The following is a 25,707-nucleotide window of genomic DNA, read 5'->3' as shown; positions in this document are numbered from 1 at the left end:
GCTTCATCTTGGAGGCCAAAAGAAAGATTTAATTTATTGCATGTGCTCGAAGTGCAGGCTTAACAGCTGGACTGTTAATTCCTTACGATAAGAAGCTATTAGACAGGACAGTGAGAAGAACAAGGCACAGGCAGTGTGGACCCAGCAGGTGTGGCTGTTTGGAAGAAGTCGTGTTACTGAGCTACACGATTTTCCCATACATTGGCATCCATCCATTATGTACAGTTGCAGCGCATTTGGCACTAGCTTAGTTTTCACCCTGGTACGGATTCCGACAGCCAGTTCTGCCATCTCTGGTCTGCAGTCAAAGGTCTCTCACCCAATAAGAAGCTCTGGTGGAAATCATGTAAAGTTGAACGTAATTAGCACAGCCACTGGAAGGGAAAAACCTACAACTTCCACAGTAGCCCTTGATCTTCTGGATGTGTTGCAGATGTGTGCAGTCTACCTTCTCCCCTCCAGGTTCTGCCTTCCGTTTCATTTTGTTCTTTTTCTTTCTTGCATTATTGAGCTTTACAAGTATTAAAATTATTAGTTATTTTAATTGGTGATTAATTAATAATTTAATAATGTTAGTTAATTTGGTGATTAATAATCTCAGTTATTTTAATTGGTGATGTGATATACTAAGCTATGTAAAAGGCAATTACTAAAAATACATCCAATTCTGACTCTAAAGCTCAACAAAATGAGCATAATGAACAAAATCGTTTTTGGAAACAGCGAGAGCTTTTATTTCCCGTTCACTTTTATTATCAGATCAACAAATCAAAATGCTGGAATGACATACACCTGACACAAGCACCTGAAATATTTCATGATAGGAATTGTGCTTGAGACATTGGTAGCCTGAAATCAATAACCTGACTTTTCAGAAAAGAGCAGGCGTTTCAGTGCTTTCTCCAGTGAGGAACTGGTAAGTGTGAGTATCTTGATGGTGCCTTTGCAGTGTCGTTCAAACACAAGTCACATGTAGGAAAATCAGTTTGTTCACATAATAATCTGAACTACAGTAAAGTGATTTTTGAGTTGATCTTCTGTTAACTGAATTACTGTTGTTTTTCCCTAGCGTTTAGCTTCCGTGGGACTGGATGCCAAAAACACAGTGTGTATTTGGGACTGGAAGAGAGGAAAACTACTGGCAACAGCTACAGGCCATTCAGACAGGGTAATTGTGTGAAGGGTTTACTGAATTTTGTCTTGGAGTCGCAAAAGTGTTTTTAAAACAATTTTTGTTTATATTAGGTTAATGCAAAGATAATTTTGGTCGTTCTACCTGGCTTTTAAAACACTGAACAATGTATTTATTTCTTCGCGTTATGCCAGACATAGCACAAAGCACTGTTTTAGTAAATGAGGCACATGATGGATTCCTGAGCTGACTATCTAGGAAAGCCTAGGGAGGAAATACTGTGGAACTAGACACTGATTAGGGTGATTTATAGCTCTTTAGATGGGATGTGAAATTCTAGCTCCATGGGCAGAGATCATGTTCTTTTCGAATATATCAAAAAGACAGTTTATCCTGAGGGAAAGTTTAATTATCTCCCATTTATTTTTGCTGAAGGCACTTACCTGTAGAAGAAACATAATTAAGATAAACATTCCTTTTATATCTATTAACTTCAGGAAAAGGATCATAACTTCAATAAATATGAGAACTGAATGACTTTGAGTTTAAAATATTATTCAGGATTAGGAGATGTTTAAATAGATTCAGCATAAGCAAAATACCACCCCAATGTAGATAATCACAAGGATGCAAATATAAAAATTAGTTTTTGGATTGTTTATTATTATTAATGGACGCATTCTGACAATGTTTCTGTTATCCATATTATGATCTTATAACATGTTAGAATGCTATACTATTTGAGGCATTATAAAGTTTTACCACACATGACGGAGTATTTCTATATGCAAAGCAGCAGACTAAACCCTTCCTGCGAGATGGTGTGTACATACAGCCTACCTGCATCATATGTGTCATTTGAATAAATCTGGTAGTTAATTTTTACTGAACAGGGTTCACAACACAGCAGAATCGTAGTCCTTATTTGAATTTCTCTTTCGGAACTGATTCGCTTCCCAGTTACCTCAGTGGAAGGTAACTCACCTCAGTAGGTACAAGATCAGGTTCTGAATTAGCAGAAGACCCCAGGACAGGCAAGAAGTACTAAAATCTTAGTCCCAGTAGACTCCCACAGTCAGAAAAAGGAGATTTTGCACTGAAGTGGGAGTGGGAAAGAATCCATATCTAATTAGGCTACAAATTCTGATGATTTAGTGTGCAGGACATAAAGTATTTCTGAAGGTGAAATATCTTGTGTGTTCTAACATTTAAATAAAATAGTACTTGAACTACTGTAAATCCTGATGTTTATAAAGAAGATAAGTATTTTGTAGGAAGACAGCATTTACTTGTGTATAAATTGAATGATGAGTAAGCTGAAAATAATATCTTCCTGCAAGATGATTGAAATTCTCTTGTGATTTATACTTAACGGCTGAAGAGCTGAAAGCAGCAAAAAGTCCCACTGGCCTTCTCTACAGACATACATTTCTTGAACTTGAACTAACTAATGGTTGTGGTCCGAGGTATTCAGCTTGGACATTGAATAGCTGAATGCCAGAGGTAAAACGTCTAAAAATGACATGTTGTTAAAAATGTGGGCCAAAATACAAACTTTTTGTTTCCAGACTTTATACAGTATTTTTCATTTGGCATAATCCCATAGACCTAGAATACACTGTAAGTTTGTTCTGGTAAGCTGATCTGATAGGATCTGATACTTCATTTTTTGATGCATGCTGTTATAAATGTAAATGTAACATTAATCAAAATAGAATCATAGAATCATAGAATCGTTAGGGCTGGAAGGGACCTTCAAAGGTCAAATGAATAATTCAATTTTAACTCTGTAGATTAGGTCAGGTGAATTCATCCATTTTGCCACTGGGGTCTTTTGGTAATCAGGTGAAATTAGATACAGTGTCTTTAACCTAGGAATAAAGATAAATGTACAAATCTTTCATCCCTAAACTTGAGGAATATTAGCCTACATCATAATTCCCATTTTATTTGAGACTGTAAATATTGTTCATTCAATAACATCCTGGAGCTGGAATAGGTTGGTAGTGTGAAGCAGGAATGAGATGTGTTGACAGAACTATGTGAGGAAGCCTACATAGTTTTCTTTCATTTTTAGTAATATATTGCAGCAGAAATGATGCCTAAATATCGGTAAAAGCGAGCTGAGCCTAGATGCAATTACTGTGTAATTTAAAATGTCACCTCACTGTATTTCTTAACAGATATTCGATATTTCCTGGGATCAATATCAACCAAATAGAATTGTCAGCTGTGGAGTAAAACACATAAAGGTAAACAGGTTGTATTTATTTATTTAAAAAGTAATTAAATGTCACAAAAGAAATTTGTCCTCTTATATGATGAAGACTTTAAATATAAGACAGTTTACATTCTTCTTCCTTTACTCTGAACATTTTAGCAAAACTTATTGTTTGAAGCCAATTTATACATCCAGCAGTGACTGAGGTGCAGATCCCCTTAAACAGCAAGGCGGGAAGATCATCTGGTCTATTTTCCTCTTTACGTACTTGTAGTTTTTGGGTTCTCTGCCCTCTCCATTCTGCCTAAATTGTCTCAAAATTGTCTCAGCCCTCAGTGATTTCTCTCATCACAAAGGGTCACTGAACAGGTCTAGAAGGAACTAAGTTAAAAGTACGAATGGAGCGAACTGCTGTTTGGCCCATCGTGCTACCAGGGTTTGCAGGAGTATCACAGAGAAGCTGTGCAAGACCTGCAGAGATGAACAGACTAAAACTCTAGTGCCCCACTATTTGCTCCCTCTAAGTCACCCCTTCTGGAGGTGATTTAAATATGAACCTGGATATATGCTATAAATTTAGGATAAAACATTCTGGTACCTGTGAAAAGCTTATAAAGAAATCTTTCTCTTTGCCAATATTCCCTGCAGGTTTCTATTTTTGTCCTGTCTCATCAAAAACATTCCTAACAGATGGCGATTATTTCACATGACTGGGGTGGGAAGAGCTTTAACTAGAAGTTTAGGAAACCAGTTAATATCTCTAGTTCTGGTTACTGAGAAGCTTGTGCCCTTAAAACCACCACTGCTTTCAAACTGTGGGTGGTTTTGGCAGCAGTGATACCATCTGTTATATTCTGCAAGCTGTTTTCCCAAACCTGTCTTTATTTGGCACCTGTATTCTGTTTAAAATGGCCATAATTACCCTGAACATGCAGAATACCAGGCAAAGTAAATACGTATAGACGGAGGCATGCCAAAAAAATAAAGTGTGGAGGGGAAACGATTAGATGTTCCTCTCTAGTGATGCTCAAACAGCAATCTGTGTACTTGCCGTTCATTGTAAGGCTGTGGAAATGGGATAATTACTTTAAATTGCAACGAAGGAAAAGAACAGCTCTAAAGTAATTGTATCACTGTGAGAACTGGGAGTAATACTTGGGAATTGGGCCATTTGTTCCTTTAGTGTTTTGGTTCTATTGGCTCGTTTGGCTAAGCAGATAATAGAAGCTGTGGTAAAGCCTAGGAGCTAAGGAATCCCAGACTGAGCTCAGGATCCTCCCTCCACGCGTTTCCTGACACTGCTACCTTCTCTCTTGCCCTTCTACAGCTACACAAGTGAGGAGAGTATACATTTTACTCACAGAATGAAAGCCCTGGGGGAAGTATTCCCTCTGCCTTCTCATAAATTGGCTATTGTTAAGAGGCAAAGGGAAAATTTAATTGAATTAGAAATAGAGAAGAATCTGAAATAAAAATCCTTGATTCCAAATTCAGCTTATAGCTACAAAAAGATGTAGGCATATAAAGTGGGAATAAGCTGGACATTGTGCATCTGTGTCAGACACTCCAATATTTCTGTCCAGTCTCTGAGCGTGTCTGTGCAGTGGGCTGCAGAGCACAGATGTCTCAACTAATACAGACGTGAGCTGGCAAGTCCATTCAGGACTGTGCTACACCACGTAGATTTACTGTCCGTTTCTGCATGTGTCCAGAACATCCTACTGCTGGCAGGCTTGGATGTTTCGGCACTTCTCTTGTACATCTCGTTGAAATTCTCTTTATTCTGCCATTCCTGGAAGGTCTGTTCCTTGAGAGGGAGCTGAGTGCACTGACTATCCTCTCTGCTTGATAAAATTATGTTTATTTAAGAAAGAAAAAGAAAAAAGCCCTCTGAACTGATTCAAAAAGAAATAGTATGATGTTTGTAGCCCACCACCAAAGACACCCTTCTAAGACAAACTTTGTATTCTCTTGACTCTTTTTTCTCTTTCCTAGTCAGTCTTACATTCTTTTTTGTCAGAAGTCAGGAAAGTCACCATTCCACACTCAGAGAATCTATTACTCTCGTAGTCAGAGTTGTTTCATGTACGAGTGTTTGCAGTCTCCATCCAACAGAAGGTCTCTCAGTAGATGTGGCTATATTTGAGGGATGTGTCTTTTCCAGTGCACTGGAAAAGGACAGAAATGTCTACTCCAGGTGTGTAGGTTCTGTAAGATAAGTACAATGGGATACTGGCATGTATCAAGAATAGTGTGACCAGCAGGAGCAGGGAGGTGATCCTGCCCCTGTACTCGGCACTGGTGAGGCCGCACCTGGAATATTGTGTCCAGTTTTGGGCCCCTCGCTTTAAGAGAGATATTGAGCTCCTGGAGCGAGTCCAAAGAAGGGCAACTAAACTGGTCAAGGGGCTGGAAAATAAAACTTATGAGGAGCGGCTGAGGGAGTTGGGGCTGTTTAGCCTGGAGAAGAGGAGGCTGAGGGGAGACCTGATTACGGCCTATAAATACTTGAGAAAAGATGGTGGGGAGTTAGGGGAAGGGCTCTTTACATTAGTGATGGGAGATAGAACAAGAGGAAATGGGCATAAGCTTAGTCAGGGGAGATTCAGGTTGGATGTTAGGAAGTATTTCTTCTCTGAAAGGGTTGTCAGCCACTGGAATAGGCTGCCCAGGGAAGTGGTTGAGTCCCCATCCCTGGATGTGTTTAAGAATAGGGTGGATGAGCTACTTGAGGATATGGTTTAATGGGGATTAGGGATGGTTGGACTCGATGATCTCTAAGGTCTTTTCCAACCTAGAAATCTATGAATCTATGAATCTATTTTATTACTTCAGCATTCAGTTTTGCAGACAAGAAAAATGGGATTTTCCTGGCTTTAAAAAGCGTGTGTTTGTATTGACAGATATCACCCAGCAAAACATGATGTAAGACAGTGAGATCATGAAAAGGGGTAGTGTAGCAATAGTGAGTCAGAATTGTGCCTCACCTTCTCCAACAGTTGGATCATTTTGTTTTGTTCTTACGACATTTGCCTGGGGATGTCCTTGGTAAGCAGGTAGTTTTTGGAGGAATGGGTGTCCTGATAGGACTGATATTTCCCTGCCCATGGCAGGGGGGTTGGAACTAGATGATCTTTAAGGTCCCTTCCAACCCAAACCATTCTATGATTCTATGACTCATTTCAGTGTCTGTCCAGACACTGTTCCGTAAGGATGTACCTCTGTGAGATCTGCACACTTAAATGAAAAAAAGAGAAATTCGGCAGAAATTTTTCCTAATATGCCGTTTACATTTCACAGTTCTGGACGTTGTGTGGAAATGCACTGACAGCAAAGAGAGGAATATTTGGTAAAACAGGAGATCTCCAAACTATCCTTTGTTTAGCGTGTGCGAAAGAAGATATCACGTACTCCGGTGCTTTAAATGGAGACATCTATGTTTGGAAAGGGCTAAACTTAGTCCGCACAATTCAAGGAGCACATAGTGTAAGTTGGGATTTTAATGGCAATTTCTGAAACGAACTGTCCATTGAATTGCAAAACTTATTGAAGGCTTATCTACAAAGATTTTCTTCTGTTTCGTGTCAGAAGAATGGCTAAGACTGTTCATTAATTGAAAACTTATATGCAATTGTATAGTTTGTTTACGCGTTGTCAACAGATGCTAGCTGCTGAACTGATGCTGACAGAGCTGCTGGTATTTATAGCATTGATTTAACCAAACAGACTAAATCTAAATGCAAGTTTCTAAACCTCAAGTTTCACAGATACGATCAGTTTACTTAAAAATAGTTGGTGACCAAATGATCTTATTTTAAATAGAATTTTACCACTCGAATTCCCAACACTGAAGCCTGACTCTTCATGAAAGCTTCAATGTGGCGTAAACCTGTTTAATTTGTGAATTGCGCTCTGACCATGTTCCCAAAACACGTAATGTTTTGGGAACACAGAGTCCAATAGGCTTCATAACGTGCACACCCCGAATTTGGAGCACTTAAAATTACAGAGAGAAAGGGCAATGCATAGGGCAGTGTTAGATTTCTAACCAGTCTAATAAAATCAATTTATGTCTCTGGTTTTGCGGCTGTAAAGGCGTAGTAGGATTTTTCCCATCTTATTTCAAATGTATTTGAGAACTACCCGTATTTTGAATATGATTGTGGCTAAGGGCATTCTAGCACGGGTGTTCTGAACAAAGGAAACAAGTGTTTTCTTAGAAGAGTGACAGGAAATCTGACAGTTGTTGCTATAGCTTTCTCCTAGACCCTTTCTAGAAAGAGCACTGCAAACTTAATAGTTTTTTCTGACCTTCCAAAATTAGTTATGTTGACAGAGCATGAAGATTTGCAGTAGTGCTTCAGATGAGATCTAAGTGTTCAGGGGAGTAGCTGTTATTTATAGAAGTAATCCCTAATTTACGAAAGCAGTCAGACTGAGGTCAGTGGGACATTCTACCTGTAGAACTACTGTGTAATTGCCAGGTTGTGGTTATGTGCAACTGCAATAACATGGAAATCACTTTGGCAAACAATAAACCCCTGTACCATATTTGCAGAATTTTGTCTGCGGGATTTTATTTAGATTCATTAGAATGATTAAATACAGTCTCTTCCTATATAATGTGTTCTGTTTCATCCTTATAAATTACAGGGTTTGCCATGGCTAATACGCATTCTCTTGCCCAATTTCAAGTTTTTGTGTACTTATTTATTAGATACACTAATTTATTAAGACATTGAACAAGGCCACTTTGAAAACAGAGGTCTTCTCTTCATTGTATTGATTTCCACGCAGTTCAACTTGCCTCTTAACTGAGAGGTTTTCCTCATAAAATACTGAATCAGCAGGCGTTCCATGAGCTGTTCCAATGTAGTACAGCAGTCGTCAATGAGGCATTTTCAAAAATGAAGAAGAAATTCAAACTGTAATAGAAACTTGTCTTTCAACAAAGAGAATGAATTGACACTCTTTCAGTTCCTGTCAGATTCCAAATGATGTCTGAACTGAATTCATGAAAGAATGTCTCAATCATCTCCACACCTGTAAGAATATTTGTATTGCTTGTTTGCTTGGTTTTGTTTATTCTGGGTAACTATTTATTTTAAGTGTTCCGTTATTGATTTAATAGTCCTTGTAATAATATTAACTAAACCAAATGTAAAGTTCTGCAAATAGGCTCTATAACTGCTACTTGTACACAAATTTCTACATAAATCACTGAAGTGGGAGCACTTGAAATAAAAGTATCCCCCTGTGTTTGCTGGTTTGCTTTCTGGATGGACAACCTTTGCTGCCTAGCAGTTTCTAGCCTTTAACAAGAGTCTATTCAAAACCATTTGCTTTGTGTGTTTCAATCGATTGTAAAGAACTTTAAGACTTGTTATCCTGTTGGTTAACAGGCTGGAATTTTTAGTATGTATGCTTGTGAGGAAGGCTTTGCCACTGGAGGGAGAGATGGTTGCATTCGGTTATGGGACACTGATTTCAAACCAATTACTAAAATTGATCTCAGAGAGACTGAACAAGGATACAAAGGTAATGAGCTATTACTTTAATGATTTTTTTTTCACATCTAGATAATGGATTATGACACAAGTTAATTTGAAGCATAAATGTCTCTGCATACTGCTGATTTTTTTACTTAATGACTGTATTTACTTTTCAGATCTCTATTCCCTTTTTTCCCTAACAGTGATGTAGCCTGAAGAGTTTTCCATGTTTCATAGTATAAACAGAGGGATGCTTATAGTTGCTGCACCTCATCATGCAAACACAAGAAGATAATTAAACATAAAAAGATAGAAGAATGAAGTTTGCTAATCTTTTAATTTAATTAATTAATCACAATTAGTTTAATGAATTGAGATTTTTGGAACCCAATATTCAAGGATGCTGAGCATCTTGGCACTCCATTAGGTTCATTTGCAACAGCAGCACTTGGCATATTTAATAGAGAGAACGTTATTAAATTCTTGACCGTCGTATTTGTTGAATCTAATCATGCTTCCTGTGAGCTTAGTCATCACTTCATTTTATGACTAGGCTCTCAGAGCACTTATAATCTCCATACATCATAATGCATGCTTTATTAAGATCTTAATCCTCTGGGAATTGTACACATCCATTTGAATTGAGAGTACAACGGTCTGTTTGCTGGTTTGGAGCAAGCTTTATGCACTTTTGGCAGCCAACTTTGTAATGGTTAGTGTTCATTTCCCCTGCTTCTTAGCTTATCTTTTTAGAGCTAGTTTTCATCTTAAAATTGCCATTGAAATAGTCAGGAAGCCACTTAGAAGGGTAAAATTTTTGTTAGCAATGATGGATATTTTGGCCTGTGGTCTAGTAACAAGCCCATTCTGTTTATTTTTCATCTTAAACCAGATCAGCTGATGATCCTAATTCTAGTAAAATGCATAGGTTTGCAACATCTAGGCTCATCCAACAAGCAGCCTCAGATGAACACTGCTTCCCCAGTGTGCCTTACTGTAGTGTAAACTCATGGAATTTAGCCCTCCGAAAAGCTGTCAGCTACACCTGGTAGTCCCTTTGCTCTGTACTTCTGTCTTTATGTAGTTTTTTGCAGCCAGAATCATAATGTTTAACATTCGTTTATAGAAAACAATAGAGGTACCTTATGACCATTTACAGCAGTTCTGATCAATTTAGAAATACTTTCTAAAAATTGTGGAGGAATAAGCATGTACATGTGGGTTAGACAGATCATTCTGGCTAATACCAGTCTTGCAGGCGGTCCGTTCCTAATAAAAGAATGGCATATATGAAGAGCAACACAGAAAAAGCAGCGCTCACACACAAAACACGCATCTTCCACCTCCTTGGTTCTTGGTGAAGTGCTTCTGAGAGGAAGCTGTATCCCACATATTTGTGAGACCAGAGTAGAAGCAATTTTTTAGCTCTTGCTGCTGCCTGGGATGTGTCCACACTCAGTGCGAAACAGACTTTAACTGACTTCAGTTACTTTTAATTGATTGTCGTTACCTTCCGTGGAGATTTATTACTTCAAAATTGTGACTTACATTACAGAGCTGTAATGTTTTCATAAAGGTGTCATCTTCTAGCACATTGTCTGCAGAAAGCACCTGGCTATCCTTCTGCTGGTGGCCTGCGAAGAGATTTTGATCTTGATGGAAGTTGTTAAATCAAGGAAGGGCTTATTGAAGGTGAATTCTCACTAGACATGCTGTGGAGTGATTCTGCCTCGATTCTATTATTTCCACCATCTCCTAAATGCTCCAGGGTGCACAGTACCTAGATGAGAGGAGCTAAGCAGAACCAGGCACCCTAACGGCAGCTACGTGGCTGAGAGACAGTCGATAGAGGTTTTTGCTATCTTCTTGTTTGGCAAAATTAGGAAAAAATGGCGTTTGCATAAAGTGAATTGATTTGCCATTTAGACTTGTATGTAAGTAACATTTTTTTTTAAATTGATAGATTAATTGATTTCTAAAAGCTAAAACTAGAACTTTATCCAAATCTTGTCTTCAAAACATTTAAATCTTTCAGATTTCTGTTTGTTTGTCAAGCTAAAAACATTGTCTGCTTTAATGGCAAGAAACTGGCTTAAGCAAGTCTCCCAAATTGTACCAAAGCTTAGTTAAAGATGGTGTGCACGTGAGCATAACCATTGGGACTAAGTGAAAAGACATCGTGGTGCATCTGTGACAAGTGTGGTGGGACTGCTGGTCTGACTGCAACTATAAGAAATTAGGGATGACTGCAGGTCATAAATCCACGCACTTACACCCTGTCACCATCATGTTTAAAAATTTTCATCTTTTTCCTATTTCAGGGCTTCTCCTCTCTGTGTTCTTTCAGTGTGATACTACTGTTGCCTGCCATGTTCCTGTTATGTCTCTACCATTTTCTGCTGTTTCTGTCTTATATGGCATCCACTGATGATCACTCCCATTCAGTGCTTGCTGCTAACAGGCTGTGGAAGTTTTGTTTCTTTTTTGGTAGTACCAATGGCACTGGTTGGTGTAATCCATATGTAACTTCAAGCAAGGGTGGTAGCCTTAACTGCCTACCTAGGACCTTCTGTCCCTCCTTTCCAATTACTTTTTCCAAAGGAGTTTGCAAAGGCATCGGCTTTCAAACTTAAAACATCCTTCTAGGGTGCCAGGAAGACCTTTTCCTCCCCACCTGTGTATACTCATTCATCAGTCATCCTGTACTGAGGAGTACTAAATGCTTTTTAAATGGGATGCATCACCAGTAACAATCTGATCGTAGACTTAGCTTTTATCTTTAACCATACATGTATGTTAGCAAAAAATCTGATAATGGCTAATCTTTCTGTCCAGTACGTCACAGAAAACATTACCTTTCCCACATCAAAAGATGTACTTTGGATTCTAAGACTTAACAATACCCATTTTCCACTTGACGTCTGAACTTCATTCCTTGTGTGGCCTTTGGTATTTATCAGGAAGACGACATAAATCAGCAGGAATTTAGCTAAGTCACAAAAGGACATTGTCAAAATTAAAAGATCCTGGAAATGGACAAGACAATATATGAAGATTAATTTGCCCTTCTCAAGAGGTGACAGAAAATGCCTACAATGTATTTTATTTATGTGACCAGTAGTTAATTCCATTGTGTGTTCAATTCCAAAAGATGTTAAAATGATGACATGGGTGACCTTGACTACATGACAAATGGATTTTTTTATTCGTTCACATCTCACAGCATCTAGACCCATTATCCAAACTTTAATTTTAATATACTGGAACAGAAAATAGAAATCCTGCAGGCAGTCAACCAGAGGATGCTATCAAACTGCTCAGCCTGTTAAGAGGGTATTTTTAAGCTGTGGTTAGTAAAATTCCAGCTGCAAAGTTAGAATTGCATTTGTGGAACAAGATCGAGCTCTCTAAAAGGAAAAAAGGAAAGAAAAGGAAGAATCTGTTGGGTTTTGGGGTTGGATTTTGTTTTTTTTGTTATAATCAGTTGGGACAAAAATGGGGATGTATGATAACATGGGCACAAACCATTTAAATTTACCATTAACATTTTATTTAAATGTGCAAAAAGGTGAAGTACTGGAAAAAGGAATAAACCCAGCTTCAGTCACAGGAACCTTGCCTAATCTAAAATGTAGATCTTTAAATTGTGTGAAATGGAATTGTTTTTTAAAGTAAATTCCCACGGTGTACACAAAGCGTAAGAGCCTGATCCCTTGAGAACCTGGCAGCAGCAATGTTAGACACTCAGCGTCTTCCCAGGACTGAGCGTTCTCTTTTTCTGTCAAATTGAGATAATTTAACAGAACAGTTTTGAGATTTGATCAGCTGTGATGCGTTGTAAGACTTCAGTGTCAAAACATAACAATTGTAATAAATTAACTCCGTAAGCCTTAATGATGTGCGCTGCACTGTCGCTTTGGCTCGTCATTGCCATCAGTCTCAGGTTGTCCTGTCCCCTGCCAGGTTTGTCCATCCGAAGCGTCTGCTGGAAAGCGGACAGACTTTTAGCAGGGACGCAGGACAGCGAAATATTTGAGGTGCTGGTGCGAGAGCGGGACAAACCCATGCTGATCATGCAAGGTCACTGTGAAGGGGAGCTCTGGGCCCTGGCGGTGCATCCAAAGAAGCCTTTAGCAGTCACAGGCAGCGATGACCGATCTGTACGGTAAGGCTGGATCTGATTTATTTTTTATCTGTTCATTCCTGTACACATTAACCTGTAATTTATTTATTTTCCGGCCTTATGTTAGGACTCTTACTAGGACAACATTTTTTTTTCCGTGTTTTTCTTAGCAGCTTTGTTTTTTCTCTTCAGCCCTCATGTTTGGTCTCGACACATCACATAAAATAATCAGAATGTGTGTTCAAAGCATGCTGGATTTATATACTCTGCTTTAAGAACTAATTCATTACTGTTCTGAACAGCAGGTGAAGGGATCTAAGTGGAGAATGGTCACCTCGTACTTGTCGTCTGTTAATAATCTGCAACAAACCCAAAACCTAAATACCTTTAACCAGTGTTCTGCACAGCAGGTGTCTGCTTCAGCCTTGAGCGTTTAGAAAATCTGATCTAAAACCAGTTCAGTTAAGATGCCAGAAAATGAGATTAATGAAATTGCACTGGTTTACTTCTACGAAAAAGGTCTTTCAGATGTCTGATTGTAGCACTTGTGCCTCAAGCCTTTGTAGCAGAGATTTGAAATTTTGTACACGTGTTTGTGGAAGTTGTCACAGCGAAGGATGTTCTTTTCCTGCCCCTGTTGTTAAAATTTGGCAAATTGACAAGTCTCTGATAAAGCTAAGCATTTTTAATATGCTGAGTAGGACTTCACAGTAAAGTTTGGAGGTTAAGCTAAGATTCCCGCTGTGGTGGAGGTGCTGCCATACCCACACAGCTGTTGTGGGTATCTCAACTGCACGTAGATGCTGCCCGTTGTGACTATGTACCTGTGATTAGAGATTGAGATTTTCCTGACTGCCAAAGCAGCTCTCCCATGGAGACTGGAGAGATTTTGGGGAGACCTATGCACCATGGAGACAGTGCATTCACTGGGGTTCGTGACAGCTTGATTGCTCAAGCTCTGATTCCCCTAACATCCTCCTCAGCTCTTTCTTCTGACCCTACTATCCTAATTTCTAAAGCCTCCATCAGGTTTTTCTCCAACCCTATGCCAGATGGATGATGACTGCTTTTCGTCTGATACAGATAGTTTGATTGCATATTTTCAAATCAACCTCAGGCAGTTACCAAACAGTTTTTCAGTTTTTATGGACTAGTAGTCAACTTATTTCAGAAACATACGTGTGAATTCTACCATTTGGCCATATTTCAGTGGGAAAAGTCAATCTCCTACTATACATACAGCTTCTAATTTATGCTTCTTCAGATTTCACATCATGATTCACCTCTGCCTTGAAGCTTGCTGATCAGTTGGAGTTTCTTTTTCCCTTTCTTTTTTTTTCTTTTTACTTGTTTTAGTTTCTTATTCCTGCTATCCCTCATCTCTTTCTAACTAATTAAATTCTGAAGTGCAAAAGTAACAAAACTGCTAGTTGTTTGCTACAGTCATGTTATCTCACTGTTTCCTACACATTAGTATTATTCCTTTCAGCTTATAAAACGCATGGACAGCCTCTTCTGCTTGGGTTTGTCTGCACAGTTTTAGGCAGGCACCAGTTCACCCTACCTGCGTTCTGGTCGGGTGCAAGCAGCTCTGAAACAGGAGCTGCAAAGCTGGGATTAGCATTGTGCTGCCCTCAAGCTAATAAACCACACTAAGACTTTGGATTTATTATCTGGGACTCATTTCTTGGTTAGTGTGGTAATTCAGCTCTGGCATGGGGCTGGATAAGGTACTGCTGGCTCAAAGTGCTTGGAACAAACTTGTGCCCTTCTGTGAAAGGCTGTGTGTGCACATACAGCCTTAATTAGTGGTGCTCTGATGATTATGATCGTCGTTGTTGTTCAAGGCCAGGTTGGATGAGGCTTTGAGCAACCTGGTGTAGTGGAGGGTGTCCCTGCCCATGGCAGGGGGGTTGGAACTGGATGATCTTTGAGGTCCCTTCCAACCCAAACCATTCTGTGATTCTATGATTCCTGATGCCTTTGAACATTGCCATTCTATCAAACGTGTTGGTTAACATTGGAGGTGTTTTACTGCACTACGGAATGTGGGGTTTGAATTCCAGTTCAGACAGTGCTATTTTTTTATATACTAATGCTTCGTGTGAAATATTCCAGTGAAATATATAAATATTTTCACTGGGATAAAAAAGTACACAAAAGGATTTTCTGACTTTTTTTTTCAATAATGAAATTGCATTGACAGTAATGGTTCTATATCACTGTTTACTTTAGTGTGTAGTTTTTCCTAGTATTTGGTTATCACGTTATTTTGAAAAGGATGGCTATATAATATAACTCTAAATTGGTTTGCAAATAAAATCATTTAGTGGGCCAGATTGTATTCTCATGTGTAAGCGAGGTGTCTAAATGAAAAGGTCCTCTGACCTGCAGGACCACGAGCAGCTGCTCTTCTGGCAGAGCATCTCTACTATGTAGTCTGTCTTCTTGAGTGATCTCTTTCTGTATTCCTGCATTTGTAAGATTGATTAGAAACCTGGTTTTATATGAATCCATTTGAATATTCATCTCTCTCATTTTTTGTGTGGAGCGTTGTTCTGCCAATAAATGACACAAAACAGCAGTAAAGCTGCTGTCCTCAGCTCTGGCTTTTTCTGGAAATGAAGTGGTTGCTAGTGAGCCTCTGGGTGGCTGTAATCCCTATGTGCTCCAGTAAACTAACTCACCTGTCCAGTATATGACAGAAAAGACAGGAATATTGACTGAAAAAATAACATTTCATGAGCCTGTTTGGGTTTTTAAAACTTACTCATTTAAACAAACGCATAGGAAAGTTGCCAAAGAATTGTAAAAATGTGCCTTTGCCTTATTTGAAAATACATACACTTTTCATACAGAAATAGTTTATCTGGCTTTTCCGAAAACAACATGCAGAATTATTTTGCCAGAAGAGATACTTTTCTATTTTCATAAGCAAAGCCAGGCGATTGTTTTGTCGGTTGTGTATACAGATGCCTGTATGTGTGCAAAATGCTTTTTTTCCAGTTATAAAATGAAAAAGTTCATATTTGGAATTATCCTTCCATTATTTAAAAATAAAATAAATTGAATTATTCTGCTTGCACTGCCATGTATTGCAGTTACGCTTCTAAAGTATTGGTCAAAGTGATCCATTTGGAGGCAAATTTTATCCTGGTATTTCCTTTGAAATCTTTCCAGATCCTTTCTGATTCATTCTTCATTGTTTTGGGCTCATAGCTTCTCCCTAGCAAGGCTGCTAAGAATCTTGCATCTTATCTACTTCTGGTTTGTCTTTGGAAACAGTTTGAGCATCTCACATCCGTTTTTTCACTGGGAAATGGTACTTGCCATTTTTTCACAGACAAACCTTCTCAAGCTCTTTCTCATCCTTGAATTCTCTCAGCCTACGAGGAAACCAGCATCATTCAGGGTTGCTGATTCTGGACTGATCCTGGCAGCATTAACCTGACAAGGCCCAAAGGGTTTCTTTCTCAATGCACCAGTCAAATTCTATAATCCTTTTACTAAATTTATCAAATTCTATCTTTATTTTTCTCTCCTGGTACTTCAGGGCTGCGTTTAAATGTTACTGCTGGGGTGCTCAGAAACCTCCTTCTTTTCCAGCTATATTCATGTTCCGTTTATGCTCTTTCTCCTAGTGCCAACATGGTCCTTCAGCATAACTTTTTCTCCTTCTTTGCTGTTTATCCTACTGAGGTGTTTTTGGAAGCAATACTATCCCTTCCCAGCCTTTGTTTCACTAAGGCATAAAAGTTAAACTCTCTTGATCTTTGATGTGATACAGTCTTCATTCTCTTATTCATCCTAATAATCCTTCACTGCATTTGTTCCTGGTTTTAGTCTGATTTCTTGAGATAATTCATAAAGAACACACGAGATGAGGTCACTATGTGTTGTGTGCTATTGTTGTCGTGTACCTCCTGGAATAGCACCCAGGATATATTTTAGGATCAAATTTCCTTTTTCCTGTCTGCACCTCACTCATGGAGTGTGCAGATCTTACCCCTTTTTGCTGATTCCACGTGTTTCAAGCTTAGAGCACAGTGCTAGGCTTAAGGCTTTGAAAGTATGGGCTTGAGTTGAATTACATTCCGTGTCTGTTGGTTTTATCATCAGGAAACCTTTGCTTCTTCCAATATGATAAATCCATCTCTGGGCTCACAGTGCCTCCCAGTTTACTGTCCACAGCAAATCTCAGCAGCTTTCTCATCTTTTGTGCCAGTGTCTTCAGTGAAAATACTAAATGTTACTATGCCAAAGCTTGTACCTGGAAATCTTAGTAGGATCTTCCATCCAGCCTAATTGTTCCTTTCTGCAAAGCTCACTAGAAAACTTCATCCAGTATCACGTTTCAGTTCTTGTACAAACTGTCATTTTCTTGACTTTAGACAATAATCACACGTGCTGCCATTCAAATATTTTACTGAGTATTTTATGAATCTTTTGCAAATGCATTAGATTTACAACACTGTCCTCAAAATAAAGACAGTTGGGTATTGCTGACTGAATTTTTCTACCCCAAGAGGTCTTTTATACATTTTCTTCCATGCTTTTAAGTGTTCTTTAATTTTTTTTCCTAAATCTTGCGTACTACGGAGATCTGATTAACCAGCTTGTAGTGATCTGGGAAACTCTCTCCATTCCTTCTTAAAAATATAGGTACATTATTTGCTTTTCTCCATCTTATGGCATAATTTGTTGATTGGTTCTTTTTATTTTAAAACATGTAAATGAGCGGATCAGCATCCCGTTTTGTCTACTAGTTCATTCAGGGTTATGATAAGAAAATTTTCCCCATGGTTGGAATGTTTATGTTCTATGAGTATTGCTTTCACTTTCAGTGAAAATTTCAGTCTGGTCTGCATTGACTCTTTCTGTCTACAGAAACTACTTGTTTTTAATTATTCATCCAGAGCAATTCTGTTATATCAGATAGGTAAAGTCTGGAGATAGCACCAAATGATTATGTAATTTAGCTTCACCCTCTTTTCTCTTCTGCTGTCGCAGATACCTGTTCAGGTCTGAGGTGCCATCCCTGCTAGAACTGGGAACAGTAGAGACTCCTTTATTTTGAAAAAAATTTGAATCTGAAACTTCACTTGAAGGAGTCTGAAATCTCCATTTGATAATATTTGCCAAGACATTCAGTGCTGGTGTTGGAAACTTCTATGTCCATCTATTGATTGAAGCAGTCATTGTGCACACCCTTTCTCCTCTAGATTGATAAACGGTTTTGAGTTTCTAAAAACTAAATTTCTTTAAGTCTATAAGCTCAAGTCAGTGAATTGTCTTCATTCCATGGTTGAAAAGAAACTCACTACGTTATAAAAATCTTAATATAAGGTGTGCATGCAAATGAGCCTTTACCAGTTGAGTCAGACTTTTTGTTTTTCCTCTTGATGATATTGAAATACTGTGCAGTCAAGAAAAATCTGCTCCTGCTTGTGATTTCCTTTGATGCAGACTATGGAGTCTTGCTGACCATGCCTTGATCGCTCGTTGTAACATGGAAGAAGCAGTGCGGAGTGTGTCTTTCAGTCCCGATGGATCACAGTTAGCCCTTGGAATGAAGGATGGCTCCTTCATCGTTCTTCGAGTACGGTGAGAAGATCTTACATTGGTTTCTCACATTATTGGTTTTTTCCCCCTGAGTAACTCTAGACCACGTTATAAAGGCTTTTATTCCTATAAAAAGAAAAAATCATTGGGTGTTTTATCAGAGGCAAAGAGTAAGAATTGAGCATATACTTCAATAATATCACTTGATGTTTTAAAAGGTGGTAGTTGGCAATTATGGTTTATTTTATTCAAAATATTAGCTCTTAGTAATGTAAAAAAATAAGATTTTTCAAGTTTAGTTTTTTCTTTATTTATTCTGAAATTATACAGATATTTTGTGAAAAGAAATGTGCATAACAGAGATAACAGTCTTGAGAATGATCTCCTTGATCATGTGCTTCATTTCCTGCCATATATAAGAATGAACACTATGCAAAATAATCAGTGATTGAAAGATGTTTTTAAGCATTTGCAAGATATATGTGAATTCTACTTTTCATATTAGGTGACAAGCCTTTTTTTCCATGAATGCATCCTATGCAGAGGCATTTTCTGTGTGGAATACTATTATGGAAGACACACAAAAGCAGGTGAAATGTAGAAGTAGCCATAGAGTGAAATAGCCAAACAAAAGAGTGTGATTTCAAAACACATAAGCTATTTTAATTGACACTCAGAAGAGTTTTCCGCTTCCTTAACTTTACTCCATACGTTTGGTAAGCATGTATTTAAAATACTGTGAACTACTAGCTGGTAGGAGCAAAAAAAGCCTGTAATCAATGGAAGATCTTGAACAAAACTGAAGTGATCTATTCACATTAATTTAAAATCCTTTTCCAAGACTGGGGTTTTTCTAAAGAAGCTAATCTTCTTTGTCTGACTGTCGTCTTGTCTGCTAATATGCCTGATCCCTAACATTATTCATCATTCAGCTGGCCAAGACTGCCAATGATAAACCCAGCATCGTTCCTGAAAGAGTGGCAACATCCTTGTGTAAGGCCCTGAATGCAATTGCTTCTCCATCTGTTCCTTTGCTGGGACAGATCTTCTGACAGGGTGACAAATCCAGGAAACCTGGTCGATGGCAATGTGTTTTGTTGGCGTCTTTTGAGTCATTTACTCAGCGACATGAATCTTTACTCCCTTTTTTCTTGGCCACAAAGGATCTGGATCTGTGGAATAATCCAGAAAATTAACTGCTCTTCTCAGTAGCAATATTTACAGCTATGGAATTGTTATGTTACCAGTTTTCAGTACTAAGGCAGAGCTAAGAATATTATTTTTTTTTCCAAAACACTTTTTGAAGGAAAACATGGTATTTTTTCCCAATGAAATTATTGCTGTTACTGATGTTTTAGAGTTTCACCATTTTAAGAGACTTTTCTAACAAAATAATTCTGTTAGGTTTTTTTAAGATCCTAATCATCTGTAATATTAACCTTTCCATTTGTAGCATTATGTCCCAGAAATCTCTGTCTTCAGTGATTTTCAGGACTCTGAAAAAAAAAAATTTCAGTGTCTTTCAGGACTCTGCTTTTAACAGTACTATGGATCAGCATTTTCAAGATGTATTAACAGAATTTATTTGCTTTTAAATAAAATTGAGTATTTTCATAAATGTTATGCTACTAGCAGTAATTAATTAAAGCAGAAATCAGGAAAAACATTTTAAAAGCTTAAAATGGAGAGTAACAGAAGCATAAGGACTCCTCCTCACAAAATTTCCTTACAGCCCAAATGTATGAGCTGGTATGGATTGTCTTTGTAAATACAAAATTAATGGCACTCAGACTTGGCTGACTGTTCAGTCAGCTCTGGGGCAGATTTTTTTTTTCTCTTTTCAATTTAGTTCAGTCTACTTCGAGGCAGATTTTTTTTTTTTTTTTTCAGTTTAGTTTTAATTCTTATAGCCAAAGAATTTGAGGAAACCTACTTGAAAAATTTTATCTGCTTTCACTAGCATTGCAGTTTTTGGTTCCTTGATTGATAGAAAAGGGGTTTTATCAACTGTAATTTGATATTTTTTTGAAAACTAGGCTATATATTGTTTTTTGGGTTTTTTTTTTTCAAAGATACATGCAAGGTATTGTCACTTCTCTGTTTATACACGGATGGATGGTGGTGGTGGTCATGGTGCTAGCACCTCCAGAGCTGCAGCTAACAGGTCACGGCATGTGGGTTTGATCGTATCAAACTTCACCTGTCTAATTGTTAGCCTCTGATCTCACCTGTTTGCCTGTCTCCTCAAAAGAGTCAATGTGGAGAAATGGGTATTTCCCAAAGGCCATTTCAACAGGCTTGTGAGAGACAGGGTAATTGCTCTTGAGATGGAACTCTATTTCCATTGTTTGTGTTAAAAAAAATTAAGTTTGGTCTAGCTTAGACTAGTCAGCTAACTATTTTACAGCTAAAATTAGGTGAATGGAACGAAGAGTATCATTGACAGGTAAAGTCGTTTCTAACTTTTGCTTTAAAAGTGTGCTATAACCAATGAAAACAATAGGAACTTCTCAAAAAAAAGGATTTTTTTTTTAAATGTGCTTTTTGTTGTACAAATTATTCAGTGCACCTGTCTTCATAATTGTCTTAAATATTTGTAGATTGCATATTCACAAGTGTACAGTTGACATTTTTACCATTGGTTCTTGCAGAGACATGACAGAGGTAGTTCACATTAAAGACCGAAAAGAAGTCATCCATGAGATGAAATTTTCACCAGATGGCTCTTACCTTGCTGTGGGTTCCAACGATGGGCCAGTGGATATTTATGCGGTTGCTCAGCGGTACAAAAAAATAGGAGAATGCAACAAATCTTCTAGTTTCATTACTCATATCGACTGGTCTGTGGATAGTAAATTCTTGCAAACCAATGATGGTGCAGGAGAGAGGCTGTTCTACAAGATGCCATGTGAGTAAACTTCAGTGTTGATCTGAAGAAAACAACAAAATGTGATATAAATAGTACAGCTGCAAGTGGAGTTTCTTGACTGGAGTTAGCATAAATATCTAACGTTTTTCCAGTTTTCTATGTTTTTAGCATGTTTATGTGCAGCTGCATTAGAACTTGTAAGATGTACGTTGTTGTCAAATACCACAAATGTGAGAGTGTACTAATATCAAGTAAAACTGTGCATCTTTATAATTTTTTGAGGTTGAGAGACTAATCCCAAGAAGAATACACAGATAACTGTGATGAAAAGAAATGGAGTTTTCTGAAAAACAACTGATTAAACAGATTATTCACTTGCACATTTTCAGCTGGGAAGCATCTAACTAGCAAAGATGAGATCAAAGGAATTCACTGGGCCTCATGGACCTGTGTGATAGGATCTGAAGTGAATGGAATTTGGCCAAAATATACAAACATTACAGATGTCAACTCTGTGGATGGAAATTACAACAGCTCAGTGCTGGTGACTGGAGATGATTTTGGACTGGTTAAATTATTCAGATTTCCATGCCTAAAGAAAGGTAAGACAGTATTTTGTATTTCTGAAAAATGCAATATTTACTTTGGTACCGTATCAGTGTTTTTTCTAAGATGGCTTTTGATTCTTATGTGTAATTCAGATTAGTGTGTACATAATTCATATTAATGGACATAAAAATGAGGCTTTAACCCTCCATGCATCTAGCAATTTCCTGCCAACATGTACGTACTTTTCTTAGAACTTGAGAGAATCTATCAGTTAACATGTGCTTATTCTGATATTACATTTTCAGAAAGATTTTTATATCACATCAAAATTGCATCAACATCAGGTGCACTACTATATTTTGTCCAAATTTATGCCAGTAGCCATTTCGGAAACTTCAGCAGGGATTTGCTGACTGTCAGCGTGGCTCTGTGAAGTATCTGCCTGGTATCTCAGTAGGCTTTCAACACGGATTGCTTCCGCAGGGCTTGCACTGCGCTGTGCATAAAGCCAAGGAAACTCAATAAAACATTTTGGCTTTCCGTGATCTTCGGTGTTTCATTTGATGGTATATCAGCATGTTTTGCAGTAGTGAACTCGGATTTATGTGTGTAGTACACTACACAATACATGTGTGTAATTCAGAGTAGCAGTAACGGCCACCAAGGTGAAAATTAAACTCTAGGTGTGTCTGGCACTTCCTGCCAAGATTTAAGTACTTTTCAGGAAACTGAAGTGAACGTATCGTTCATATTATTTTATGCCATTTATTTTTATTTTAGATTAAGAATATCAAGAGGCATTTAAGTATTTGTTTGTTTTCAGTTTTCATAAGAGTGTTTAGACTGTGTTTCCATTAAAAGCCTAACTTTAGTAGTTACAATGTTAATATTTTTCTTCTGACATACTAACAGCTCTATTTTTGATTTTTAGGAGCTAAATTTAGAAAATATGTTGGCCATTCTGCACATGTAACCAATGTCCGTTGGTCCCATGATTTCCAGTGGGTTTTAAGTACAGGAGGTGCTGATCACTCTGTTTTTCAGTGGCGATTTATTCCAGAAGGGATAACAAATGGCGTCCTCGAAACGTCTCCGCAAGGTAAAAATGATCTTTTCTGAACTATTTATTAAATAAAGTCAGCATAGAATGCAGCTTTTATTGAATTAACAGAAAATATTTTTACTGTAATTCTCTGGAATTACATATATTCAGCATGTTTGGGACATTTTACTTTTCGTAGACAACGATTTGTTTCAGGCAAGGTACATTAAAAACTCTCCTGCAGTCTGCAATATTCTATGTTTAGGAATACACAATTAGTATTCGACAACGTATGTGAAAAAAGACATTTAGAAGGAGACAACTAGATGAAATTAAATTTTCAAAACTGCCCATCTAACTTGCATTTAGAAGTGTGACTATACTTGTTGAATTGTTTAATTTTCTTTTCGATGCAATTTCACATATATATGTGATAGCTGTACTTCAGAATATTTTTCTTGCTGTATCAATGAAACTTACAGTATTCTACAACAGCCCTACGAACTACATAGTGGCAGTTGCTGAAAATTGGATTCCCTTCAGCAAAAGGACAAAACTTTACTCTGTATCTGCACAATTTGGTAAAATACCTATGTCATAGCAAATCTTTTTAAACACAGATAGTGATCACGCTGAAAGTGTTTATATACCATTTCTGTATGTTTTCACTGCAAAGCTTGTTCAGAAAACAATACTCTCTCAAATGGTGGAAATGTACTAGTAACTGCTCAGTTATTCTACTTCCCTCTGCCACCTTCCTGCCCCAGGCATTGAAACAGGAGGAACAGAAATGGAACCTGACACATTCAGTCAGCCCACATCATTTTTGCTTAAGCTTCCAAAGTTCTTGAATACTGCTTTGTAGATAATCTAAATTATATAAAAACACCACATAGTGTTTTCTTGTGATTAGATGTGTTCAATATATTGTTTGTTGTTTTTTTTTAATGTAGAGGGTGGCGTTGATTCCTACAGCGAAGAATCAGATTCAGATTTATCTGATGTGCCAGAGTTAGATTCTGACATTGAGCAGGAAGCTCAAATCAACTACGATCGCCAGGTGAGTAAAAATTAACACACTGTGGCAATTACCCGACAATTTATCGTGACTATTCAGTAAAGATAAGTAAAAGAAGTTTGCAGCTGATTCATTAGGCTACTCTAAGAAGATTATTTTGACAGTATTCGACTGATTACCCAACCAATATACATAAAAACAGAGTTTACTTTAGCTGGAGTTGAAAATTTGAAAGACTTTGGAGAAAAAAATTGGTGTATATACCATTATATGTTAGAATAAATAATGTATCTTCAAAAGCAGAAATTTACACAAGATTTTATGAGAGGTTGTTACTATTCTCATTCCTGTGATATGTGTTAGAGAGGACTTTTCAGTTCTGTCAAATTTGGAATCCCAATTTGTAGAATACAGCTCGTGGAGTCTTTGTATGACTTCTGCATATTTCAAGCAAAATACTCTTAATGAGCACGAAGCCTGTATAATACATTTGTTTGAGACAGATTGTTTTTTATTGCCAAGGGCAACAAAGTCCAAGAATTAATATTGCCCTAGTTTATGGGAACCAAATAAAACTGATCTCTAATAATCACTTAATACACTTAATTTTTTTCTATTTTCAGTACAACTGTGTTCTGAGATAAATTAAGATAAGTCGTTTCCAAGCAAGAAGAAAACAAATCACATAAGTATTCTTTACTGCATTGATTTTTTCAGGAATGGTAGGATGCCATTCTATTCTTTAACCTGATCTCTCGATGTTGAGTCGTGCTTTGTCACCACGGGCTTGCCTGGTGACCAGAACCGTTGCCTGGACTTGGCTGCAGCACTCTTGGCTGGCCCTGTTATCACGCTCAGCTCTTGGCTCCCTTCTCTTGCACAGCAGTTTTACCTTGCTGCTCCCTGGCATGAGGTTTCACCTCACCTGTTTCATAACAATTTGCACCCACGCTACTACTATATTATAAAACATTATTCAAGTCACAAAGTTACATAAAGTTTAGAAAATGCCATAATAAAACAGAGTTTTGACCTTTTAGGTGCATAGATTATGATTCCATATTTCTTCTGTTTCACTTAGTGTATGGGATATCTAGTCCTTGCCTAACAAGAAACTATTCAATCCTTTGTCATTCGTCAGGCCGTTCCACGGCCGCCTTCATTGCACACAGCTCCAACATGTCTCTGAAGACTTATTTTCCTTGTGGTTCTTTCCATTCCATTCATGATACTGTGTGCTTCCCAAACACTGATCTTTGTAACAGTCTGTGATGTGGAAGATGCTGTTATCCTTGTTTTGAAGGAAAGGAAACATTGTGTTATCCTTGTTTTGAAGGAAAGGAAACATTACCATCAAATTCTGCCTTCTGTCTGCTGACTTTTGCTCCTATTAGAAAACGCCTGGGACCTGAGTTTCAGGAGCTGTGATCATTTTGCATGGACTGTTACTTGTATAGGTCCTTCTGACAACAGCTCGTTTTACCTCTTCATTACAGACATCGATCGTGTTTGCCAAATGAAACAGAGATTTTGTCAAATTTTCTCCCTCCCCTGTCTTTTATTCCAAGCTCACTGAAGTGCTGGTCCCACTCTCCTCTCTTCCTCCTCCTTTTCCTGATTTTCCATCTCTATTCAAATCAGATAGCATCCTCCTCCATGCTGTCTATATGTCAAAAAGGACATCTGGGTTTAAAAACTA

At 37.8% G+C, this 25,707-nt stretch overlaps 1 protein-coding gene across 2 annotated transcripts in view; it reads left to right on the top strand.

The window, feature by feature from the left end:
• The window catches only part of EML6 (EMAP like 6), a 113,886-nt gene that overhangs the window by 39,733 nt on the left and 48,446 nt on the right, over positions 1-25,707 (top strand). For both annotated transcript variants that reach the window (XM_086631152.1, XM_086631151.1), the window contains exons 3-12: positions 1,070-1,168; positions 3,316-3,384; positions 6,654-6,839; positions 8,756-8,891; positions 12,809-13,010; positions 18,435-18,572; positions 21,182-21,438; positions 21,789-22,001; positions 22,880-23,047; positions 23,944-24,050. In XM_086631152.1, coding sequence (XP_086487278.1) covers positions 1,070-1,168; positions 3,316-3,384; positions 6,654-6,839; positions 8,756-8,891; positions 12,809-13,010; positions 18,435-18,572; positions 21,182-21,438; positions 21,789-22,001; positions 22,880-23,047; positions 23,944-24,050 — 1,575 coding nt within the window. The remainder of the gene's footprint in view (positions 1-1,069; positions 1,169-3,315; positions 3,385-6,653; positions 6,840-8,755; positions 8,892-12,808; positions 13,011-18,434; positions 18,573-21,181; positions 21,439-21,788; positions 22,002-22,879; positions 23,048-23,943; positions 24,051-25,707) is intronic.

Source organism: Tauraco erythrolophus, chromosome 2 (genome assembly GCF_009769465.1).
Source record: "Tauraco erythrolophus isolate bTauEry1 chromosome 2, bTauEry1.pri, whole genome shotgun sequence".
Lineage (NCBI taxonomy): Eukaryota > Metazoa > Chordata > Aves > Musophagiformes > Musophagidae > Tauraco > Tauraco erythrolophus.
Note: the sequence above shows the minus strand (reverse complement) of the source record. Positions and strands in the feature narration are given on the sequence as shown.